Below are 20139 nucleotides of genomic sequence, written 5' to 3' on the forward strand. Positions count from 1 at the left end.
AAAGAAGAATATTTGAGAGTCTAGAGGAAGTTTGAATGTCTTGCAGTTCTGAGTCAGCAGAAGAGCTCAGCTTCAACTAACTTGTTTTATCTTCTACCCCTCCCTTTTTTTCTTTTTTAATTTTTCTTTTGCTGAGTTGCATTCAGTCTTCTCTGAATGTAAGCAACAGGCTTCCTTGAATGTACATGTTCACATCTGAAAGTGTGTGTGATTGCAGGTATCCTGAATTCTGCACCTCTGCTCTTGCCTGGTCGACATGCATTGAATGCAGGATTGCTGGCTGCCAGCATTGGTGGGATGATACCCTACATGATTGATCCTTCTTACACCACGGGAATTACTTGCCTGGGTTCTGTGTCAGCACTCTCAGCCATAATGGTAAGTTGAGGAATTGTAGAAAGTGAAACAAGTTATACAAGGAGTTTATTCTCCAGTCCTGCAAGTTTCTTCTTACACATTATATTTTACCATCCTGAGTCACGGTGGACATGTTGCCTGCCTGTGTAGTAACTTGCAGTAACAAGTAGCAACTGACTTTTCTAGATCCAGCTGTAAACCAGAACTGCTCCAGAGAACTGGAATGCATTTTTATACTTACTTTTTGTGGCTAGTGATTAATGAAGTCTTTTTATATGACAGACTGATATTTGAGAAGGCTTTTTGGAAAGTTAATCCCTAAAATACCTAAAAGAGCTCTGGATTTACAGATTGTTATGATAACTTCTTGAGATGACTTCCATGTGTAACTTCTGCCATTCACTTACACCAGTGTATGCCAGTGTTGCAAAATTTAGCTTGAATATTGCCATTCTGTAAACTGAGTCTTGCAAAGACTGTTCAATATGAATGCCTTAATGGTATGAACAGTTCCATGTAGGTGGTAGGATCATTTTGCAAGTGAAAAAATGTGATTAAGCAGAGCATGAGTATGGTGGGGTATCTTTCTGTCCTCTCTGAAAAGGCAGATTTGGTAAGTCCAATCCTCAGCCTGAATACCTGCACTGACAATACTTGAATAGACTCTAAGTAACTTGATAGTTGCTTAGAAAGGTTGTGGATGCCCCATTCCTGGAAGTGTCCAAGACCAGGTTGGATGGGACCCTAAGTAACATGATTTAGGGGGTAATATCACTGCCCAAAGCAGGGCAGTTGGAACTGTCTGATCCTTAAGGTCCCTTCCAACACAAACCATTATATGATTCTATATTTATTTTTCAGTGCTGCAGGCTGAGTGTCTTTTCTGAGTGTCCTCCTTAGTCGTTGCTGATGTGTTTTCTTTCCTTCTCCAGGGTGTCACTTTAACAGCAGCTATTGGAGGTGCTGACATGCCTGTGGTTATTACTGTCCTGAACAGTTACTCTGGATGGGCTTTGTGTGCTGAGGGCTTTCTCCTGAACAACAACTTGCTGACCATTGTTGGTGCACTCATAGGCTCCTCTGGGGCCATCCTCTCTTACATCATGTGTGTGGTAAGAAGTCAAGAGAAACTCTGCTTGTTTGCTGAGTAATGAAAAAAACTTTTTTAACCATGTTTTTTAGGAAGATAAGTCATTGGATCTCAAACTGTTAGATGTTTATAGACTAGAAAATTCTTGGTTGAAACTGTTGGACTAGATGTCAGTAATTTTTCCATGTGGGTGAGAGACACCTTAAAACTGAGGCAAGCCTTGCATTGACTTAAACATTAAGGTTTTATTCTGGGCTCAAAGAAGTATGATTACTTGTGGTTAGCTATTTTTTTTTCAGTCATACAGCTTCGAAAATGTGGTTAAATTTAAGGTAGATTTAATATGTAGCAGGAGATACTTTAAGAAGTGTGTTCGTTGGTTAGGCAGCGATCTACAGTTTGGTTTTTGGAGTGCAGAAAGGTGTGCCCTTTTCTCTTCAGAGCAGCTACTTTGGAGTACCACAGGGTGGCAGCAGGCCTGCACGAGTTCAGTGCTGTGTGTCAGCAAGCTTGAGCTTCATCTCGTCGTGAGACTTGTATTGTGCTATTAGTAATGAACTCCTTTTCTCTGGAACATTTGTGTAAAGGTCTTGTATTCAAAGATGGAGAGGTACTGGTTTAAAAAAAACCATTTGCAATGCAAGAGCTGCCAACTTTCTCATTCTGTTGTGTAATCCTGCTTCATTTGTGCTCTTGTGTGATTGGTTCTCCTGTCTGATGTTTTCCTCTGCTCAGCTCTGGAGATCATCTTTTACTTCATCTCCACTGATAAATAGTACTGTTACCATGTTAGGAATGTTCAGTATAATTCTTGAGGAAAAATTTTAGAAAAGCTTAGAAAGGTATTCTTGTGCAACTACATGAAAGTAAGTTAAAATTACCAATTCTGGGTATGAATTGCAAATAATCTTGTTGTTTCTTGAACATTTTCTGTCTCCTTATCAAAAGGAAATCAAATTATGTAGCTCATATATTTAGTTTTATACATTCAGGAATTTAGTCCATATCAGTGGAAAAATAGTGCTTATGGGTAACACAGGTATAAAAACTCTGTTCAGAATCAAATTTTTGTAAACTTTAGGGAAAATGTGAACTGTTTGGTGTGTATTTACCAGTAATCTATCTATACCTTTATTTTTGTTTTAGTGTCTCCTTCCTTTCTTAATATTGCTCACGTCTCTTAGCACTCACAAGAGAGGTTTGAAATACTTACAGAGCTGGTTGGAGGAGCCTAGGTAAATAGGAAGCCTGGGGGAGTAGTTAACAAAATAGTTAAGCAGTGACAGAGTGGCTTTCCCCAGTGTTTCTCAGATTACAGGAAGTTTAGTTTTTGAGGTAGTGTCTAGAAATCTTGTGCTGCTTTATATAACCTTGGACAACTGAAGTTTATCAACCAGTAAAATGAAAATTATTTTGTATGATTTCTGCCCAGTAAGCAGAAAAACATGATCTTAGCCCAGAATTTTTCTTTTCTGCTTTACTTCCTTTAAAGGAAATCATTACTTTTAAAAGCATTGTTATAATCAGGGGAATCAGTATCATTGTCTTGACGCTGCATTTCAGGAGATGGAAATGCTCAGGAGTTTCAATAAATTCTGCTCTTGGTGTTTCAACCTGCACTAATGAAGCAGAAGTTTCCTCTTCGGCGTTTTTTGTCCTTTTTAAATTTTTTTTCTCTGTGGGTTTGGGGATTTTTTTGTTTGGTTTGGTTTTCCCCCCCCGTACTTTTTAGTATGATTTGTCAAAACAAATCAATTTATTGATACTTACCTAGCACAGGTGAAAAGATATTTGTGGAAACATCTTAGTAGTTGAAACCTTATTTTTACAACATTTTTCAAATAATTTTTGTGATAAAACTGTAACTTAATTGTCCAAACGCAGTCCATCTAATCTCTTAAAGCCTCAGATGACAACTGAGTTAAGGGCAGAGAATTTAACCTCAAAAAGCAAAGTCTTCTACTGTTTGCTTATCCTGTGAATTGTGACTCTTTTAAGACACAACACAATACATCTTATTCAGAACATTTGATTGTTAGCATGTCCTTGTCCCTCCTTTTTTCCATGGAGGGAATACTTGATGATTGCAATTTTGGAATTAGAATCATTATGGGATGCAGAAGAAACTTAAGGTTGAAGAGAAACCATTAATTGGGTTGATGAAACAGAGCAAGAGAGGGGACAAACTGTGTTAGTCTTACAAATTGTATGCTGGCCTTCCTGTGTACTAGCTGTGACATTTCTGTGGGCACACTGGAAGCACTTGCAGTTCTCAGGATTCAGGTATTTGATTTTCCCCGGACTGTAAGCTCGTGACCATTGTTGTTACTTGCCTCAGTGAAATAAATAGGGCAGGAGATCTTTCTCCTTTTTAATGCCTTTATTAAGAAGAATCAGCTCAGGTGGGGAGAAGTTGACGGGTTGCGCCCACTGCTCCCAGGCGTGGCACGGAGAAGGAGGATGATGCAGCTTTGTCCGCTGGTCTGCAGACAGAGCTGGGGATTCTGTCCTCACGGGAGTGTAGGAAATTCCACTTTTTTGGTCTAACATTCCAGGTCCTCTTTATAGTTAAGATCTTTCAGGTTAGGGTGAGAAGTAAATAGGATTTTAGCAGACACTGGATTAAGTTCCTTACCTTTAGACATCACTTAGGTCTCTTAATTCCATGTTGGCTCGTTGTTTTTAGGGTTTTTTTCCTGAAAAATTGCAAAATCTGGTGAAATGCATTCTCATCTGCATACCAGCTCTGATGTCACTGCTTTCCCCTGCTACCCGCAGGGTTTGGTGTCACTCCCTGGCAAGCAGCAGGGGGGACAGTGGCTGATCACCAACTATTAACAGGTAATTGAAGAAGAACTCACAACAATAGGTGACTGCAACATGAAGCTAACCTTCAATTCAACAGCAACTGGTTCAACTTGTTTTAACTCTGCAGCCTTAAAAAAAATGGATAACTTTTTACTCACAACACTCAGCACAGTGGGCTTTTTGACACTTGTTGGATTATCAGTGAGAGATGAAGCTGGCACGTTATATCTCTATATTTGTGGTCTGTGGTGGAAGAGGCTACAGAAGAGTTTTCTCACTGTCCAAGATATGTTGGTTAAAAATTGCTTGATAAGGTCTTGGCTCTTCTGTGCCTTCCACATTTTCTCTTGGAAGTTCTTGGCTCTTTGCAGTGGAGCCTGGCAAGGGTGCTTCAATCTCATGCTTGCTTTTAGCTGATCCTCAGATTTCCAATAACATTTTATTTATTTATTTATTTTTCCTATGACTTGGTCTGACTGTTGTCTTTGGTTTAGATATGTGTAGAAAGTGCTTTGCTTCCTGAAAGCTTGGCATGTACAACATCTGCAGAGGGTATTCTTCTGTCTAGGCTGTCCTACCTGACACAACTGCTGTAATGTTGAGATAGATGCCAAGGACAGTGTGTCTTAGGGCAAACACACAGTAGGGTGAACTACTGTGTGCTGCAGACAGTAAAAAATGTTGAGTTCACTGTGCTTGTGTGCATCCCTTACAGTATCTGAAACAGTGATGACTTATCAGGAAAAATAGAAGTTCTAACATCATCATTTTGCTTATTTGCTAGATAATAAATTTCAAAGAATGGCATATCTTCTAAGGCTATAGCAAAAAACCTGTGGAACTGCATGGTTTGAAATGCCATTGGAGAATGGACACCTGGAAGCACAATTTTGTGCTTCCTCCTACTTACATTTGTGTCTCTCCAGATGTATTCCTAAATTTTGTCATGGTTTCCCAGCTAGTAGAGAAGATGCATGACTCATATGTGTAATTAAAGAAGCATTTTATCCTCTTCCTTTCCTACTTCTTAAGTTTTTTCTCCCCTGCAGTTACCAAGTTTTTCCTATTTCCAGTTATTGACCGATGTTGCTTTGGGACCACAGTCACAAGTAGACGTGCCAAAGAAAGCATTTAGCCAATGGCTTTTCCTGGCTGTGTGTCTAATGGTGCCAGATTTTCAGGGTGTGTTCTTCTCCTAAACCTTCTAGTTAAAATCTCTTGTTTTCCTTTGGTGGTCAGCCAGTAAGTCAATGGTCCCCTTCAGTACTTTACAATATGGCTGGTTTTTTGTGGCTGATTAGGTGCTTTTGTGTTTTGTTGCTGTAGCAGTTTTGCTTCAGTACTACCTGCAAGAGCTTTGTGGATTCCATTCTGTCATGGAGCAGTCTTGTGATTACATGTTGAATTGGTAAAAAACTATGGAAAATATCTTGTGTGTATATACCAATGTAAAAAAATTCTTAGAAACTCTGTCATCAAACATGCATTCTTTCATATTCTTCCCTTTTAAGAACAAAAAGAGACCAATATTTGCTATTTACATAGTTTCGTTTTTTGTTTTGGAGAAATATTGGCGCTCTCCCACTATGTGTGTAATGTAATGTGTTCAAAGCTGATGTTTGGTGATGGCTGTGGTAGACTGTTTTAAGAGTCTTTGGATTATAAGAAGGCAAAACCAGCTTATAAAGACTATTGTCAGGAAGCCTTTAATATTTTCAGAAATCTTTTTCAGAAGTTTTTTTTGTGGACTCTCACCTTTATTTTTTGATTTCACCTTTATGATCAAAACCATCCTTGTCTTTTAGGCTATGAACCGTTCCCTTGCAAATGTGATTCTTGGGGGCTATGGCACTGCATCAACAGCTGGTGGGAAACCCATGGAAATTACTGGAACTCACACAGAAATCAATGTGGACAATGCAGTTGAAATGATAAAAGAAGCCAATAGTATTATTATTACTCCAGGTAAGACTCTCTTGACTTATACACAGCAAGATGTTCAGAGGGTGTGATTAAAAAAAAAATACCCCAACCAAGCAAAAACACAAAAAAACCCCCAAAAAAAAGGTAGCAGTAAAGAGGTTGCAGCATGACAGCAGCATATCAAATGCTGATTGGGTCCATGTGATTTGTTTTTGTTCCCTGGTCAGGTATCATTCCCCTGTGCAGAGATGTGTACTACTTCATTTTTCTTTGTGTGTGTCCTCAAAGTTTGTTCTTTTTATTTGTGTTTTAAATTCTTCAGAGCAAAGACTAACTTTTGTAAATTAAGCTTACACCGCAACAGCTGTACACAAAATTAACTGAATTTCCAAGCACAACTACAGTACCAATGGTACCAGTTGTACCAACAGATCTGTTAAATCCTGAAAGACAGGATTTTGTTTGCACTTCCCATGTACTTGCTCAGTTCTGCATTTGTTTATGGAAAAGAAAGGCCAAAAACCCCCATGCAAAATGTAGTTACTATAAATATCATAATTAAAGTAAAAAAACCCAACCTGAAAACCAAAACCTGAATTGTCTGAAATGATTATGTTGGCTGTTCATGTCATTTAGTAGTATGTTCCCTGAAAGGAAAATTCAGGTAGGGGATAGTTCAAGACTTCTCCTTCAACTGAATGGCATGACTATCATGTTAAACTCATTTTAGCACTGGAATGTGAAGAGTGCTAAAATACAAAGCTATCTTTCATTTTGCTTCAACTTTAAAGAGATCATCAGTGAGGTAGTGTTCTATTTGGTAAGCTACCTTCATTTCTGATGAAGCTTGCAATCATCTTCAAGGAGTTTGCCTCTTTCTCCTGTGGCCAGACCTTGAGGACACCATTAGTAATGTATGCTTTTTATTTTTATCCTGGGTATAGTTGCTCTGATGTATTAGCTGAGAGGGACTGAAAACATTACTTGCTGCTAAAAGCCATATCCAGCTACTAGATTTGCATGAAGCAGATTGAAATTCTGTTGAGGATAATGGTTGTGAAGTAACCTGACAATTGCCCTTTTATAAATTTTTTTAAGTACCTGTCTGAAACATAGAAAGGAAGATGTCTTTTTGTGAAGGTGAAATAAGTGCTCTTATAGTTTGATTGGTCGAATCACTACAATGTAAGTGGTCAGGAGATAAAAAAAGTGATTAATTACAGTAGTCAGGCTGGGAATGTATGAGAATCTGATGTATGGTTTTTTTAATTGCTTTCATTTATTTTTAATTATGAGACCATCTCTGTGTGGAAGGTACACTTATTGTCTGCAACTAGTCTTTCTGCACTAAAACAGGAAAATAGGTTAAAATTTTGAAATTCTTTCAGGTTATGGTTTGTGTGCAGCAAAAGCTCAGTACCCAATAGCTGATCTGGTGAAGATGTTGAGAGAACAAGGGAAAAATGTCAGGTAAGTGCTTTCCTTGATGAGAAGTATTACAGGTGGTTTGGTTTGGTTGGTTTTCTTCATTCCATTAAAACCCCTAGTTTTGATTTAACGTTTTTTTCAGCATTGACAGAGGCACAGAATAGCGAAGTTAAGGACATCTCTGGAGATTGTCTAGTTCATCCAGCCTCCTTGCTTAGACCAGAATCATCTGGGGAAGTTGCCTAGAATCTTGTCCAATTGGATTTTGAGTATCTTGTCTGCAGAGATGGAGACTGACAGATTCTTTTGGGCAGTTTCTTATGATGTTCAGTCATCCTTCCTTAGGGTAAAACCATTTTTTCTGTGTTGCAATTGGCAGCCATTGCCTCTTACCCACTCCCTGGATATCCCTGAGAAGAATCTGACTCTCTTTTTTTATTGCCCTCCATCTATATTTATACACAGCGATAAGATTCCCTTGATCCTTCTCTTCTGCAGGCAGATGAATCCCAGTTTTCAGCCTCTCCTCTTATGGCAGATACTCCAAACCATTAAGCAATTTACACCTACACTTACGGGGTTCCTGTAAGATTTTGCTGTTGCAGGCAAGACTGCTATTAGAGTTCTTTGAGCACCTCATGAAAAGATTATGGAAGTGCATGTCTCCAGTCTCATGAATTTATTCTTCTGGAGTGTTGCTCCAAAACCAGAGATAATTCTTTGATTTCCAGTATTGGCCTCAAGTCCTTTCCTCCTTCAGCTTTTCTGTAGACCTTGTAGATTCTGAAAGTACTGGAAAGCAAACATTATGTCTTTCTTGCTGAGTTTGAAATTTTGCTTGTTTTGTAATTATGATAACTTAATATTTTAAAACCAGTCGAGGCTCAGTTTTCATTTTGAACAAGGTATTTTTTGGCAGATGCTGGTTAGCCAGACTCATTCTCTGATTTCCATATGTTTATTTCAATTATGATTCCCTTTGGAATCATTCCTCTAGTAATTAGGATTTTTTGGTTTTGTTTTTCTTCTTCCACTACTTTTCCAACCTTATTGAAAAGTTGCATGTAAGCTTTTGCAGCATATTACAGCATTGTGTTGGGTAACAGTAGAGTACTAGGGTTTAGCAGCAATAACTTGTTAGTGTTTAGCCAGGATTTTGCAATTTTGCATATAAAATTGCTTTATGGATGTATTTGTTTGTGCATACATGAGAAATGAGGGTGTGTGGTGGTGTATTTGCTTCCTAGAGCAGTCTTCACACCTTGTTTCTCCATGTTTAACAACAGCTCTGTGTGTGTCCAGATCACATTTGAGGATGCCTTAGTTGTGCAACAAAAAAAACCCTTTCATGGCTAATGCGATGACAGTCTTGTATACTTCTGGCTTTCCTTTCAGTCCTTCTGTGGGGGGTTAGCTCTTTTTTGACCAACCTTGATGAAATAAAAAAAAAGAAAAAAATTGTTTTTGCCTTTTATGTTGGCTTTGCAGGGAAGAAAAGTGAATGTGTCCTTGAAAAAAATGGCTTATACTTGAAATGAATCAATTTCAGGAAGGGATCGCTGCAGTGGTTACCTACTATTTTAATGAAATAAATCTGTATTTACAGTTTGTGGTAATTCAGGCCTTTCATCACTTTGCTGAGCTCCCATGGTGTTCATTGAGTGCAGCTGTTGTCCTCTGGTTTCAGTAGGCCTGGAGTGCCTCGGGACCCTAATGCACTCACCATCCAGATGTAGTGACACTCTCACACACACGCTGTGGAGGGCTGCCAGCATGGACACAGGATTGCATCAGTCTGTAATGCCCATTGTGTGCCAAGAAAAATTGTGACTGTCATATGGTCTGGTTTTTTGTTTCATGGCTCACCACTGATCCAGAGAAGCTGTTGTTTTAATTTGCTTTGCCTATAGCCATAACATGCTTATTGAAGACTGCAGATTATATAACATGGTGTGTAACCTTTGACTAGGATTTAAATTTAGAAATACAGGAGAGATTTTGGAAACTTTACACTGTTTCAGTTACTCAGTTGCATAGCTAACATCGTCACTCACTTGAGATGGTCTTGCAGCAGATCACATCTTTAATGCATTAGTAAAGTCACAGAGAAAGCTGGATATTACTGAGCCTTGAGTATAGCTTTCCCTTGTCATGGATGGATAAACAGCGAAACTTTTTATAGGCTAAATCCCATAGCCCCCAGAATCTATTGGCTTTGGAGAGGAAATGGCTGTTCTACAACTGGTGTTGTATTTCTGCAAAGTTAGAAGTAAGTAAATTCTTGAAAGTTCCTGCCTTACTAAAGTTCATCAGCCACATGTTATGTTGTTTGTAGAACCCTGGTTGTGAAATTCTGATTTTTCCTATATAATAAAACTATATTCTGTAGTAATTTTGTATATAGAAACATAATTACAGTCTAAAACTGCATGTTCTCTTATATGCAAGGGTTGTTGATGCTCTCCATATTCACATCCAGTTAACTGTCCTATTTTTTACCACAGCATGACTTCCTTGAGACATTTTCTATCAATGTATTTTGTTCTCCTGCATAGTAAGATGTTCTTCATAAGAAAAATGCACTTTGGTATGGAAGGACTCTTAAAATTATTCTTTATGTAGACTTTCTAAATAATTACATTTGTTAATAAGTTGATTTTTCTGAGAATTCATAGTTGAGAGACAACATGCACATTGCCTCTTTAACAGCATTTCAAAATAGTTGCTAGAAAGTTAGTGTTCTGGGTTGGGGTTTTTTTAACCCTTTTAAAAGTAGATAGCTTGAAGGAATTGCATTTCTGTCTTTTGATGCTGAAGAATGTAATTACTTTTGAACACATGAAAACAAGAGTTTTCTAGATTTTTGAAAATATGGTAGTATTAATTTAGTGTTGTACCTGTGTTTTTAAGTTTTTTTTATTGATACATCAGTGGTTGATCTCTAATCAAATGTGTTTAGTGTTTCTATTTTTTTCTCCATTCTTTAATTTCTTTAAAGTAATAGAACATGTGCCTGATTATCAGTTACATATTTATCTGCAAAATAATAAATACGACTGATTGCCTACAACTGTTTATGGTATCAGTTTAAAACCATCATATGTTGTGGCTGTACAAGAAAATCTACAAGAATTTTGAAGGATGAGGTGTTAAGATGCTGTCCCAAGCAGCCTTAACACACTGCATAGCTCACATGCAAGATGGAAATTACTGTCACTGATGAGAGACAGCGTAAGAACAATGTGTGCTGGTGCAGGTTTCTGGGAAGCTGAGCTGTACACAGCATGAAAACACAAACTATGTACCTGTATGTCAGTTCTTGGTTTGTTGTGAATCAACTTTGGTGTGTGGGCTGTGAATTATTAATGCTGCACTTGAAGGGACAGCTGAAGTCCAACATGTCTGTTTAGCTCCAGTGCTTTATTGCTGTAGTTAGAACTTGTAAACCATGCAGTGCCTGATGGCTTCTGCAAGGATGCAGCTGTAACTGTATTCTCCTGGGGGAGTATTGTAGGTGTGCTGTTGGTTCCATGTGGGTTAGCTCTGGATGACCCTACTAGGTCAGTATATGATGCTTTGCCTGCAGTTGGATTCTTGGGAAGGCGCAGAGCTAAGATCCATCTGCATTTTGCTCCTGCTGTCATAAATCATAGGGGTTGGAAACAGGGAGCCAGTATCAGCCCTTATTTAAGTATGTGTAATTTAGCTGTCTAACTCAATTTAAATTTAGCTGACTTGACTGCAGCAGAGCCACCAAGCTTGATCCATGCCATAGGACTGATTTTGAGGGCATGTGTTGCCTTCAGCATGACAGTAGGTCTAAGCTAGCTGGGCTAGCTCTGTGTGTTGATGCTTGTAACCTACAGTTATCCATAGGTATGATAAACATTATACTCTGAGTCATGCTGCGCTGCAGCTGTTGCATGGCAGGATTCAAGATGTGAAATATTTGAATGATGTACTTCTCTGTTCATGTAGTTTTGGTGGGTTTTTTTCCCTTGCTGTTACCTAGAAAAATGGATTGTTGTTTGTACTGAAAACAGAGCTGCAGAGAGGTGTCTAAATAAAGTGAATGAGATGTGAGGATCTGTAAGTGAAGTAAAACACTTGGGCAAATATGACATTTAAAGTTTTGAGTAAGCTAAATTAGGCACCAGCCAGATGTTACTTTGCTCTGCCCAGCTTGGGTATAATGACAGGAGCCCTATCTTCACATTGATGAAGTGATCTTGAAACGCTTCTGTACTGGGTTTGGTGCTGCTATTGTGAGCCAGATCTTTCACTATTGATTACAAGAATGTTATTTAGCCAGATGTAATAAAGACAGATACTGACTTTATGAGCTGTATGAAAAGTAGTTTCTATTCTGAGATTTTCAATCATTTTTCATGCTATAGCTGTCTTTTTGATATCACTGCCTTCATACTACTTTAGCCACCTTCAGTCCTTTCTATCCCCCCCCAACTCCAGATGAAGTGTTTTCTGTGCTGAAAGTGCTGGATATGTGGATGTCAGGAGTTTTAGATATTTAATCTAAACTTAAAATGCTGCACTTTTTGTATTACTTTAAAAAGTTCAAAACATAAACTTGTGTGCTGTGTTATTTTTATAAAACTAGAAAACTAAAAGGTATTCAGTAGAGGCTGGTTAAAAGAGTTGAATATTATTTTCACAAGCTATTTACCTATGAAGTGTGAGTAGCAAGGTGATGTATACTTACTTCAGCACTTGACTTACCACCAACTTGGTGGTAAGCAAGCCCCACATTATCTTGTCAGGGTCAAAAGAAAAAATTCGTGTTGAATTCTGTGTTTCAGTGAAATACTAAAGTAATGTTTCAAGTCATAGCCAACATGACTGTGACTGTGTGTTTTTGTTTAAGATTTCTTCTTGATTAATAAACAAACAAACCAACCTAAGGGAATTCCTGCATTACTGATGACAAAAGAATATCAAAGAAACTGCAATTTTTCACTTGAAAGCATTTTTGCCGTAAAACATATTCCTCTTTTAAAATAATTTGTGTTAAATTTTTGAACATGAATGAGGTTCATATTATGGGTATCTGAGACAGCATATGTAATAAAATGTACCTGCTGAAATGCACATAGCTTTGAAGAACTGCTGCTGTTGTGAGTTGGATACAAGATTGCTGCTTTTATTAGACACATTATAAGCCATCAAGGATTTCTGATATCTATTTTGCCTAGTTACCTGAACTCTGAATCCTGCTTTCTATTGGATATGCTGATTTCACTTCAGAGGTGTGTAAATGTTACCTTGTAACATAATGACTCTTAGAGAAGCTATAATTTTAAATTATTCTTTTTTACATTCTTGCACATCCAGTTTTGAGTAGTACTGGCAAGCTACTGTCATATTTAGTTAACAGACTCTTACAAGCAGACTTTTGGGAGTCACTTCAGTATTTGTCCAAAAAAGCTTTTGTGTGAGCAGCTTTCTCAAACTTTTTGAATACACAGTATGTGGTTTCAAGCAGAGTCTGTCAGAAGTCTCTAACTACTGATGGTTCATGCCATAACTCTTCCTGTATGAAGATAATTTGTCCCTTTCTTTTCTTCTTTCCTTGCCTCTTGCCAGGAGTGGTGAAGTCAAAGGTGAAATTCATTCTCTTGGCAGCTTAAGTTTTGGCTTTCCAGCCCTTGAAATAAGATTGTATGTGTATATAGTACTTAATAGAAACCTCACGAGTATTTTGTTTTGTGTATTGCCAAAGCAGCTTTGGTCACAAAGGCACTCAAATAATTTTATTAGACACAAAAGAGAATTTTGTTGGAAAATCTATTTTCACTGCCAGAAGAGTGATGAGTTTTCTCAAGGGTACTTCAGAATAAGAGTTCTCCTACTGTACTGTTAGTGATCACATTTGGTATACTTAAGATCTATCTGCAGTACTACACATGGCTTGTGTTACTGAGTGGTGTGAAACATAAGCTGTTAGTAATTTGTGCTGTATGTTTGCTCTCCTTCTGATTCTAGGTATTAGCCTTGTAACAGGGTCCCAAATGTTTACTAGCTGAATACAATCTATTCCCATTCTTCTTTAAAAGCATTCCTTTTAAAACTACCTTTTGTCCTACTCTTCAACCTAGAGTTTAAAGTTGTATGATATCTAGTATTATGTGAATTAATCATATGTCCTTAATTTTGTTGCTGGAGTTCCAATTGTCTCATGTTTTATTGTATTAGTGTTGCCTTGATGATGGAGTGCTCAGTTGCCCATTTAAGGATATATTTGTACAGTCTTCAATTCACAAGTGATCTGTGTTGATTGGACTGTGACTTGTGGTCTGTCAGTCATTCCCATCACAGTGGAGTTGAAAATAGAAGTATATGACAATTCATCTGTCAGGGCAAGTTGATTTATTAGTAATTCTCTCCTTTCTGAAGAATTCTGAATTACTTTCATTTATTCCTGACTTCCTTGTATTTCTGTTCAGAAATTTCTCTTCAAAAATCCAAGTTTTTTCTTGACTATTTTCCTTCTCTTCCAAAGTATCTGTAGACTTCTGAATTAAACATTATCTTCAGCCCCATACAATGTTAATCTGAGGCACTTCTGGTGTGCGTGAGTCAGCATTCCATCTGGTGGTAACTTCAGAGATGGAAAGATGGAAAGTGCACAGGACAGTAGGCATGGATGTGCCTTGCTTGTAAGGGCTATAGATGATCAGAAGAGTACAAACAGGAGACAGATTTGCTTCTAACCAAATATGTCCTTGGTGGTTGCAGCTAAACCAGTTTAACATCTCCATTCTGGCTTTTTCAGGTTTTTACTCTTACAGAACTGCATACATGCTTGAGCACCCAGGTGCCACCCTGTTGGTCTGTCTGAGTTTTAGTAACTCATGAGCAGTGTATTCTGAGTTGTTTTTGAGCTGTTCTGAAAATGTCTTTAAAAATGTTTATGTTTAAACTGTTACAGTTTTTTAGCTCTCTACCTTTTCATTCCCATCTCTTTTTTTTTGCCCGTTTTCATTTCCTCCTAAGGTCAATCCTGAGAAGAAAGCGGCATGTTAACCTAATTCAGCAAGACATTCTCTTGGGCTTGAAGTCTTGTGCTGTTAATTTTTCTGTTGGATTTAGAAGTGTTCATACAGGTGTTTCTTGTGCATATTCTAGACATATCTGAGTCAATAAAGTAATTTGCTAAGGGCATCTCTAGATCTAGGAGTGCTTTTGCTTCAGAAAGGTGGCATGGTCTCCTTGCCTTTTTCATGGCAATTTTATGTAGGCTGTGGTGTTTTCAGTGATGTAAAGGACCTGAAAAACATATTAATGTGGATGGTAGTTTTGCTGTTAAAAGGCTCATTTGTAAAAGTCCAAAAGAATCTGTCACAAGGTTTGAAATATGGTACTGCTTGGAAGGTGAACTGTTAAAATTTAACAGTTTCATTTTATTAATTGCCATTTGTGCTTATACTTAAGAATTTCTCAGCCTTCTAAGTCACAGGTGACAATTTTAATGTATAAAACACAGTCATCCAAACTTATTAATGGGGTTTCTTCCCTTTTAGGTTTGGTATTCATCCTGTGGCTGGCCGTATGCCTGGTCAGCTGAATGTACTGCTAGCAGAGGCTGGTGTTCCCTATGATATTGTGCTGGAAATGGATGAAATCAATGAAGACTTCCCAGGTTAGCACATGAGCCATAAGCTTCCAGTAGATTGGATCATTTATTTGATTCTGTTTTTGCACGGCACAGGGATTTTAACAATAGAAAGTCAAGACATCAAGCCATCCAGTTTCTCTTCGTAGAGGTCTTTTTTTGGTGGGGGGAGGTAGGGGGAGCTTTTTTTTCAGTTGCTTGTGGCTGTGAAGTAAATGGCAAATGCTGTATCTTTATTATCTCTGTTACTGCCCCGTCCTTGCAGAGGAAAATTATTATTACTTCTTTAGGTCACTTATTGTGGATGACTTGACACTCTCAGGTACTGCAAACCTGTACAGATTGTACTGGCAACCTCTTGCTTTTTTACATCTTTATTTAAAAGGCAGAAGGTTGCCGCTAAAGGTTTTTCAGAAGAATATTCAAAAGAAAAGCCAGGCACAAACAAATTAAAGAGATGTGTGTATTCAACCACATTTAAATATCAAAAAGTTTTAAATTTTGTGTGGCAGTGTGGTCTAATGAGTCCCTTGGAATTGGAATGTGGATGTGTGTAGTTTGTTAGAGGTAGTTGGCAGCACATTTGAACTCTCACATACAATTTGTCTGAAAAGTTTGTAAAATACTTGTGTGCATGCTTAACCATTAGGGGTCTTTCTGACTAGAATGTGCATCAGCCTCAGTGTTTCGATTTCAGGTTAATTTTTCATCAGTGTTATTTTTTTTGTCTTGCTGCAGAAACTGACTTGGTCCTTGTAATTGGTGCAAATGATACAGTTAATTCAGCAGCTCAGGAAGATCCAAACTCTGTCATAGCTGGAATGCCAGTTCTTGAGGTCTGGAAGTCGAAACAGGTGAGATTAACGAAAGCTGAATTATCACCTATCTTTAGCAAGCTTTTAAAAACATGGCTTGTAGATTAAACTAACAGGGTTCTTCCACTATTCTGGTTTCCACAAGAAGCTTTTCTCCAAGCTGTCCAATAAAATGGGTGGTGCTTTGCAAGTGTGAGTGTGTGTGTGTGCAAGTGCACTGTTCATGAGTTTAGAATCATCATCATCAAGTGCTTTAGTGAGACCCATGATGACTGCAGTAGAAAGATCAATTAGAGTGCTTCTACTAGAATGTGATTAGAATAAATGGTGGTCTGCTGGTCTGCTTAGATCGCAGCCCTGAAACATTTCTGTACTAATACCTGCTTTGTTAAGTTTATAGTTGACAACTTTAATACTGAGGTGGAAATACAAGAATGAACAATATGCTTAAATAAAAATAATAATTAATAATTAAAAACCAACAAACATCCCCCCAAAAAATCCAAAAAAACCCCAAAATAAATACATAGCTGAGGCAAGTAGAGCACTTAAACTGTCCAAGTTGAACCAACAGTTTAGCTACCTTAACAGTTTTGCTCTGATCTAAAGTACATACACTTGCGTTTCCTTGGTGTGAAATCTTTGATTCTTTGTTCTGAATGCAGTCCTGGCCTCAGTTGTTGTGTAGGTTATCCATTCAAATACTCAGTCACAGACATATACATTTATCAGCAGTGTGTGTAGCTATATACTGCAATTTGAGATATAAAAATGGACACAGTTAAGGTAAGGTTTCTCAGTTTCTCTGCTGAAGGTGCCACAGTTAACTAATTTGACACTTAATAGGTAAAACTGGCTGATTTTTTTTTCAACGTCCTCTGTATGAAGTAACACAGATGAACAGTAAAGAGATTGTTGCACCAAGTATTGATGTGAACACTTACCTGAATTTTATTGCTATCAAGGAATTGGGCACTTCAAAATTGAAGTCTCAAAACCCTTCAATGTTATGGTCATCAGTAGGCATGCTTGCTTTGACTTTATTAAGTAAATGCATGTGCAATGTCCACAATCTCTTAATCTGAAATACAGCATTGTTTTTAACAACAAAATGTTTCTGAAATTGATTTGGATATCTATTTATCTACTATATTAAAATTTGAAATACATTTTCATAGTAGCAGATTTCATAGCACCCTATTTTGGTCAGAGGTTTCTCTTTATTTGTGGAGGTTGGTTTTGTGTTGCCTTTGTTTGTGTAAGTGTGGTGGCTGTGCTTTGCTGTTTCAAATGTGAACTCTTTACGTGCAGGTCATTGTAATGAAGAGATCTCTGGGAGTTGGTTATGCAGCGGTGGACAATCCCATCTTCTACAAGCCCAATACTGCCATGTTGTTGGGAGATGCTAAAAAGACCTGTGATGCCCTGCAGGCCAAAGTCAGGGAATCGTACCAAAGCTAAATACTGATTTATATTCTGCTCATATTTCCGACTACAGTTTTGTCACAGAGGTCACAGAAAATGAGAGGTGGAAGAATCTCTCAATGTCCTAAGGCAGCTGGCTTTTGGAGAAGGCTGCATTGACTCCTAGGAGATGTAGTTCAGTCAGGGGATATAGACTTTTCTAAAAAGATGGGCAGATTAGCCCTTCAGACTAAATCTCCAATGAGACAATGCATAAAAGAATGAAAATGTTCTTTTTAACATTTTCACTTGTGCTGTTACAAGAAGGAACTAATAACTCACGCCCATCTTTAAGTAGTTACTGACTTCCTCCTCCTTACTGTCTGTATTTCTGTCATGGAAATTCACTAAAAAATACTGTGCCAAAACTGTATTCAATCTTATCATCAAAGCTGTTTTTTGGCTGGTATGGACAATGCAACTGTTGATTTCATCAAAACTTAAAAATAAATTTCAAACAGATGCAAGCAGAAGCAAATTCTTGCATGTCCCTTCAAACTCAGGACATTCTCTGAAATAGATGTGTACATGATGCGAGATCTAAGCATAATGTTCTTTTTCTTTTGGGGATTGTATGGATGCTGTGAATCAGGAACATTTTAGGAAAGTCACTTTTCTTTAAAATACGGTTCCACTTTTTATGGTGCACACATATGTTAAATGAAACACAGGATATCAGGCACTTGCCAAGTAATCTTCAAGTCTGACAAGGAAATGTACATTTACTTGCACTGCTTACCTATTTTAAGCAGCTTCTAAATTCTCCATCATTTCCAGTCATTGCTTTTTAAGTGTTTGAGAAAAAGTATGGTCCAGTTCTGCACAGGCAGAATGTCTTGCATAACTGATCTGTCCACAGAATTTGGACCCCAGTGTTTCAGTTTATTCACTTAGTTTTTAATTGTACTTACTGCTTTAGTAGTAGTGATGCTTAGTGATGCTTTCTTGTGATGCTGAAAAAAACACATTTGAACTCACTGTCTATTCTGTTCTTGTGAGATCCCACCTGGATTGCTGTCTTCAGCTCTGGGGCCACCAACACAAGAAAGATGTTGACCTGTTGGAACAAATCCAGAGGAGGCCGCTAAGCTGATCACAGGCCCTGAGCACCTCTGCTGTGAACACAGGCAGAGAGAGCTGGGAGTGCTCAGCGGGGAGCAGAGAAGGCATCGGTGACACCTTGTAGCACCTTCCAGTACCTAAAAGGGGCCCCAAAGAGGGCGGGAGAAGGACTTTTCACATGGGCATGTAGTGACAGGACAGAGGGGAATGGCTTCAGACTGACAGAGGACAGGCTTAGACTAGATGTTAAGAAATTCTTTGCTGTGAGTGTGGTGAGGCACTGGAACAGGTTCCCAGAGAAGCTGTGGATGCCCCCTCCCTGGAATTGCTCATGACCAAGGCTGTATGGGGCTCTGAGCAACCTTGTCTAGTGGAAGGTTCCCGGCCCATGGGATTCCAATTGCACCTGGATGGTCTTTAAGGTCCCTTACAACCCAGGCCATTCTATGCTTCTATATTTGAGATGCTGACGTTCATTAGAATTTTTCTAAATAAATAAGCTATTGTTGGGACAGCAAAGACACATACTAAACTTAAAAGCCAGTGTTTTGATTGTTTGACTTTTCACTAATCTCATTAAAAGCACTGTTTAATTTCCATAATAAGTCCAACAAATTTAAATTATGACATAGAGTGCTGTTTTGTTTTTTTTATTTTAGTAAGTATCCTCAACTGAAATTCAAATATTTGCCTAATAACATGGATTTGTCATATTTCCATAATGATATAGCAGCTGTCCATTGTGAAAAGGCAAAATAGAAATCACTGTCCTCATGTTAGATAAGACAAACTATTTTGAAGAAAGTCTTGAAATTAATGCATCTTGGTTAAGAAAACAAACATTATTATACCATGCATAGAGACCTCATATAAAATACAGCATTTCTTCTTGGCTACCTCTGTTTTTATGTGAAGATCACTTAAAACACAGATTTTGAACAGGTAATACATTAAAAATGTAACAATATACAGCAGATCTATCATTTTTGCAGATCTCTTTTCTATGATTTGACATAAAATTTTTCATGCAAGCACTAATATGTTGTATACTGCAGGAAAAGGCTTGTAATTGAATCTTAATTTAAAACATTGTGACAGCTATATTTGAATGTAGCATGTATGGCCTCTCAATTTCATTGCATTCAACTTTTCCTTCAGGTCTATAAAAAATAGGAGGGAAATTGGAGAAGAGGGAAGACAAAAAATTAATTCTCCATCTCCCTCCCAGTTAAGCAAAAGAAAAAAGGGGGATATGAAGGGATCTAATATGCTAAAGCATTAATTTTTGTCTTGTCAGACTTGAAGTATCCAGTTGCAGTATGCATCATGTGCATTCATAGATAGCTAATAAAAGATCTAACTTTTCTTTAAAAAATAGCAAATGGGGGAGGGGGAACACATTTTCATTTGTACTTGGGAGAAAAACCCCATTCTGTTACTTTGGATCAGTAGTATCACGGTTCTCTTTAACATGTGCTTTACCGTGGAATGCTAGATAATTGCTGAAGTGCTAATAAAAAGTCAGTTATTTTTCTCTGTTGATCACTGTGTTTGTTTTCTCC

At 37.9% G+C, this 20139-nt stretch overlaps 1 protein-coding gene across 4 annotated transcripts in view; it reads left to right on the forward strand.

Moving 5' to 3' along the window:
* The window catches only part of NNT (nicotinamide nucleotide transhydrogenase), a 43172-nt gene extending 23053 nt beyond the window's left edge, over positions 1–20119 (forward strand). For all 4 annotated transcript variants that reach the window (XM_064404282.1, XM_064404279.1, XM_064404280.1 and 1 more), the window contains 7 exons: positions 218–378; positions 1290–1469; positions 6061–6220; positions 7567–7648; positions 15145–15263; positions 15975–16090; positions 17363–20119. In XM_064404282.1, coding sequence (XP_064260352.1) covers positions 218–378; positions 1290–1469; positions 6061–6220; positions 7567–7648; positions 15145–15263; positions 15975–16090; positions 17363–17512 — 968 coding nt within the window. In that variant the 3' untranslated portion in view covers positions 17513–20119. The remainder of the gene's footprint in view (positions 1–217; positions 379–1289; positions 1470–6060; positions 6221–7566; positions 7649–15144; positions 15264–15974; positions 16091–17362) is intronic.
* The last annotated feature ends 20 nt before the right edge of the window (positions 20120–20139 follow it).

This window comes from Passer domesticus, chromosome Z (assembly GCF_036417665.1).
Source record: "Passer domesticus isolate bPasDom1 chromosome Z, bPasDom1.hap1, whole genome shotgun sequence".
Taxonomy (NCBI): domain Eukaryota; kingdom Metazoa; phylum Chordata; class Aves; order Passeriformes; family Passeridae; genus Passer; species Passer domesticus.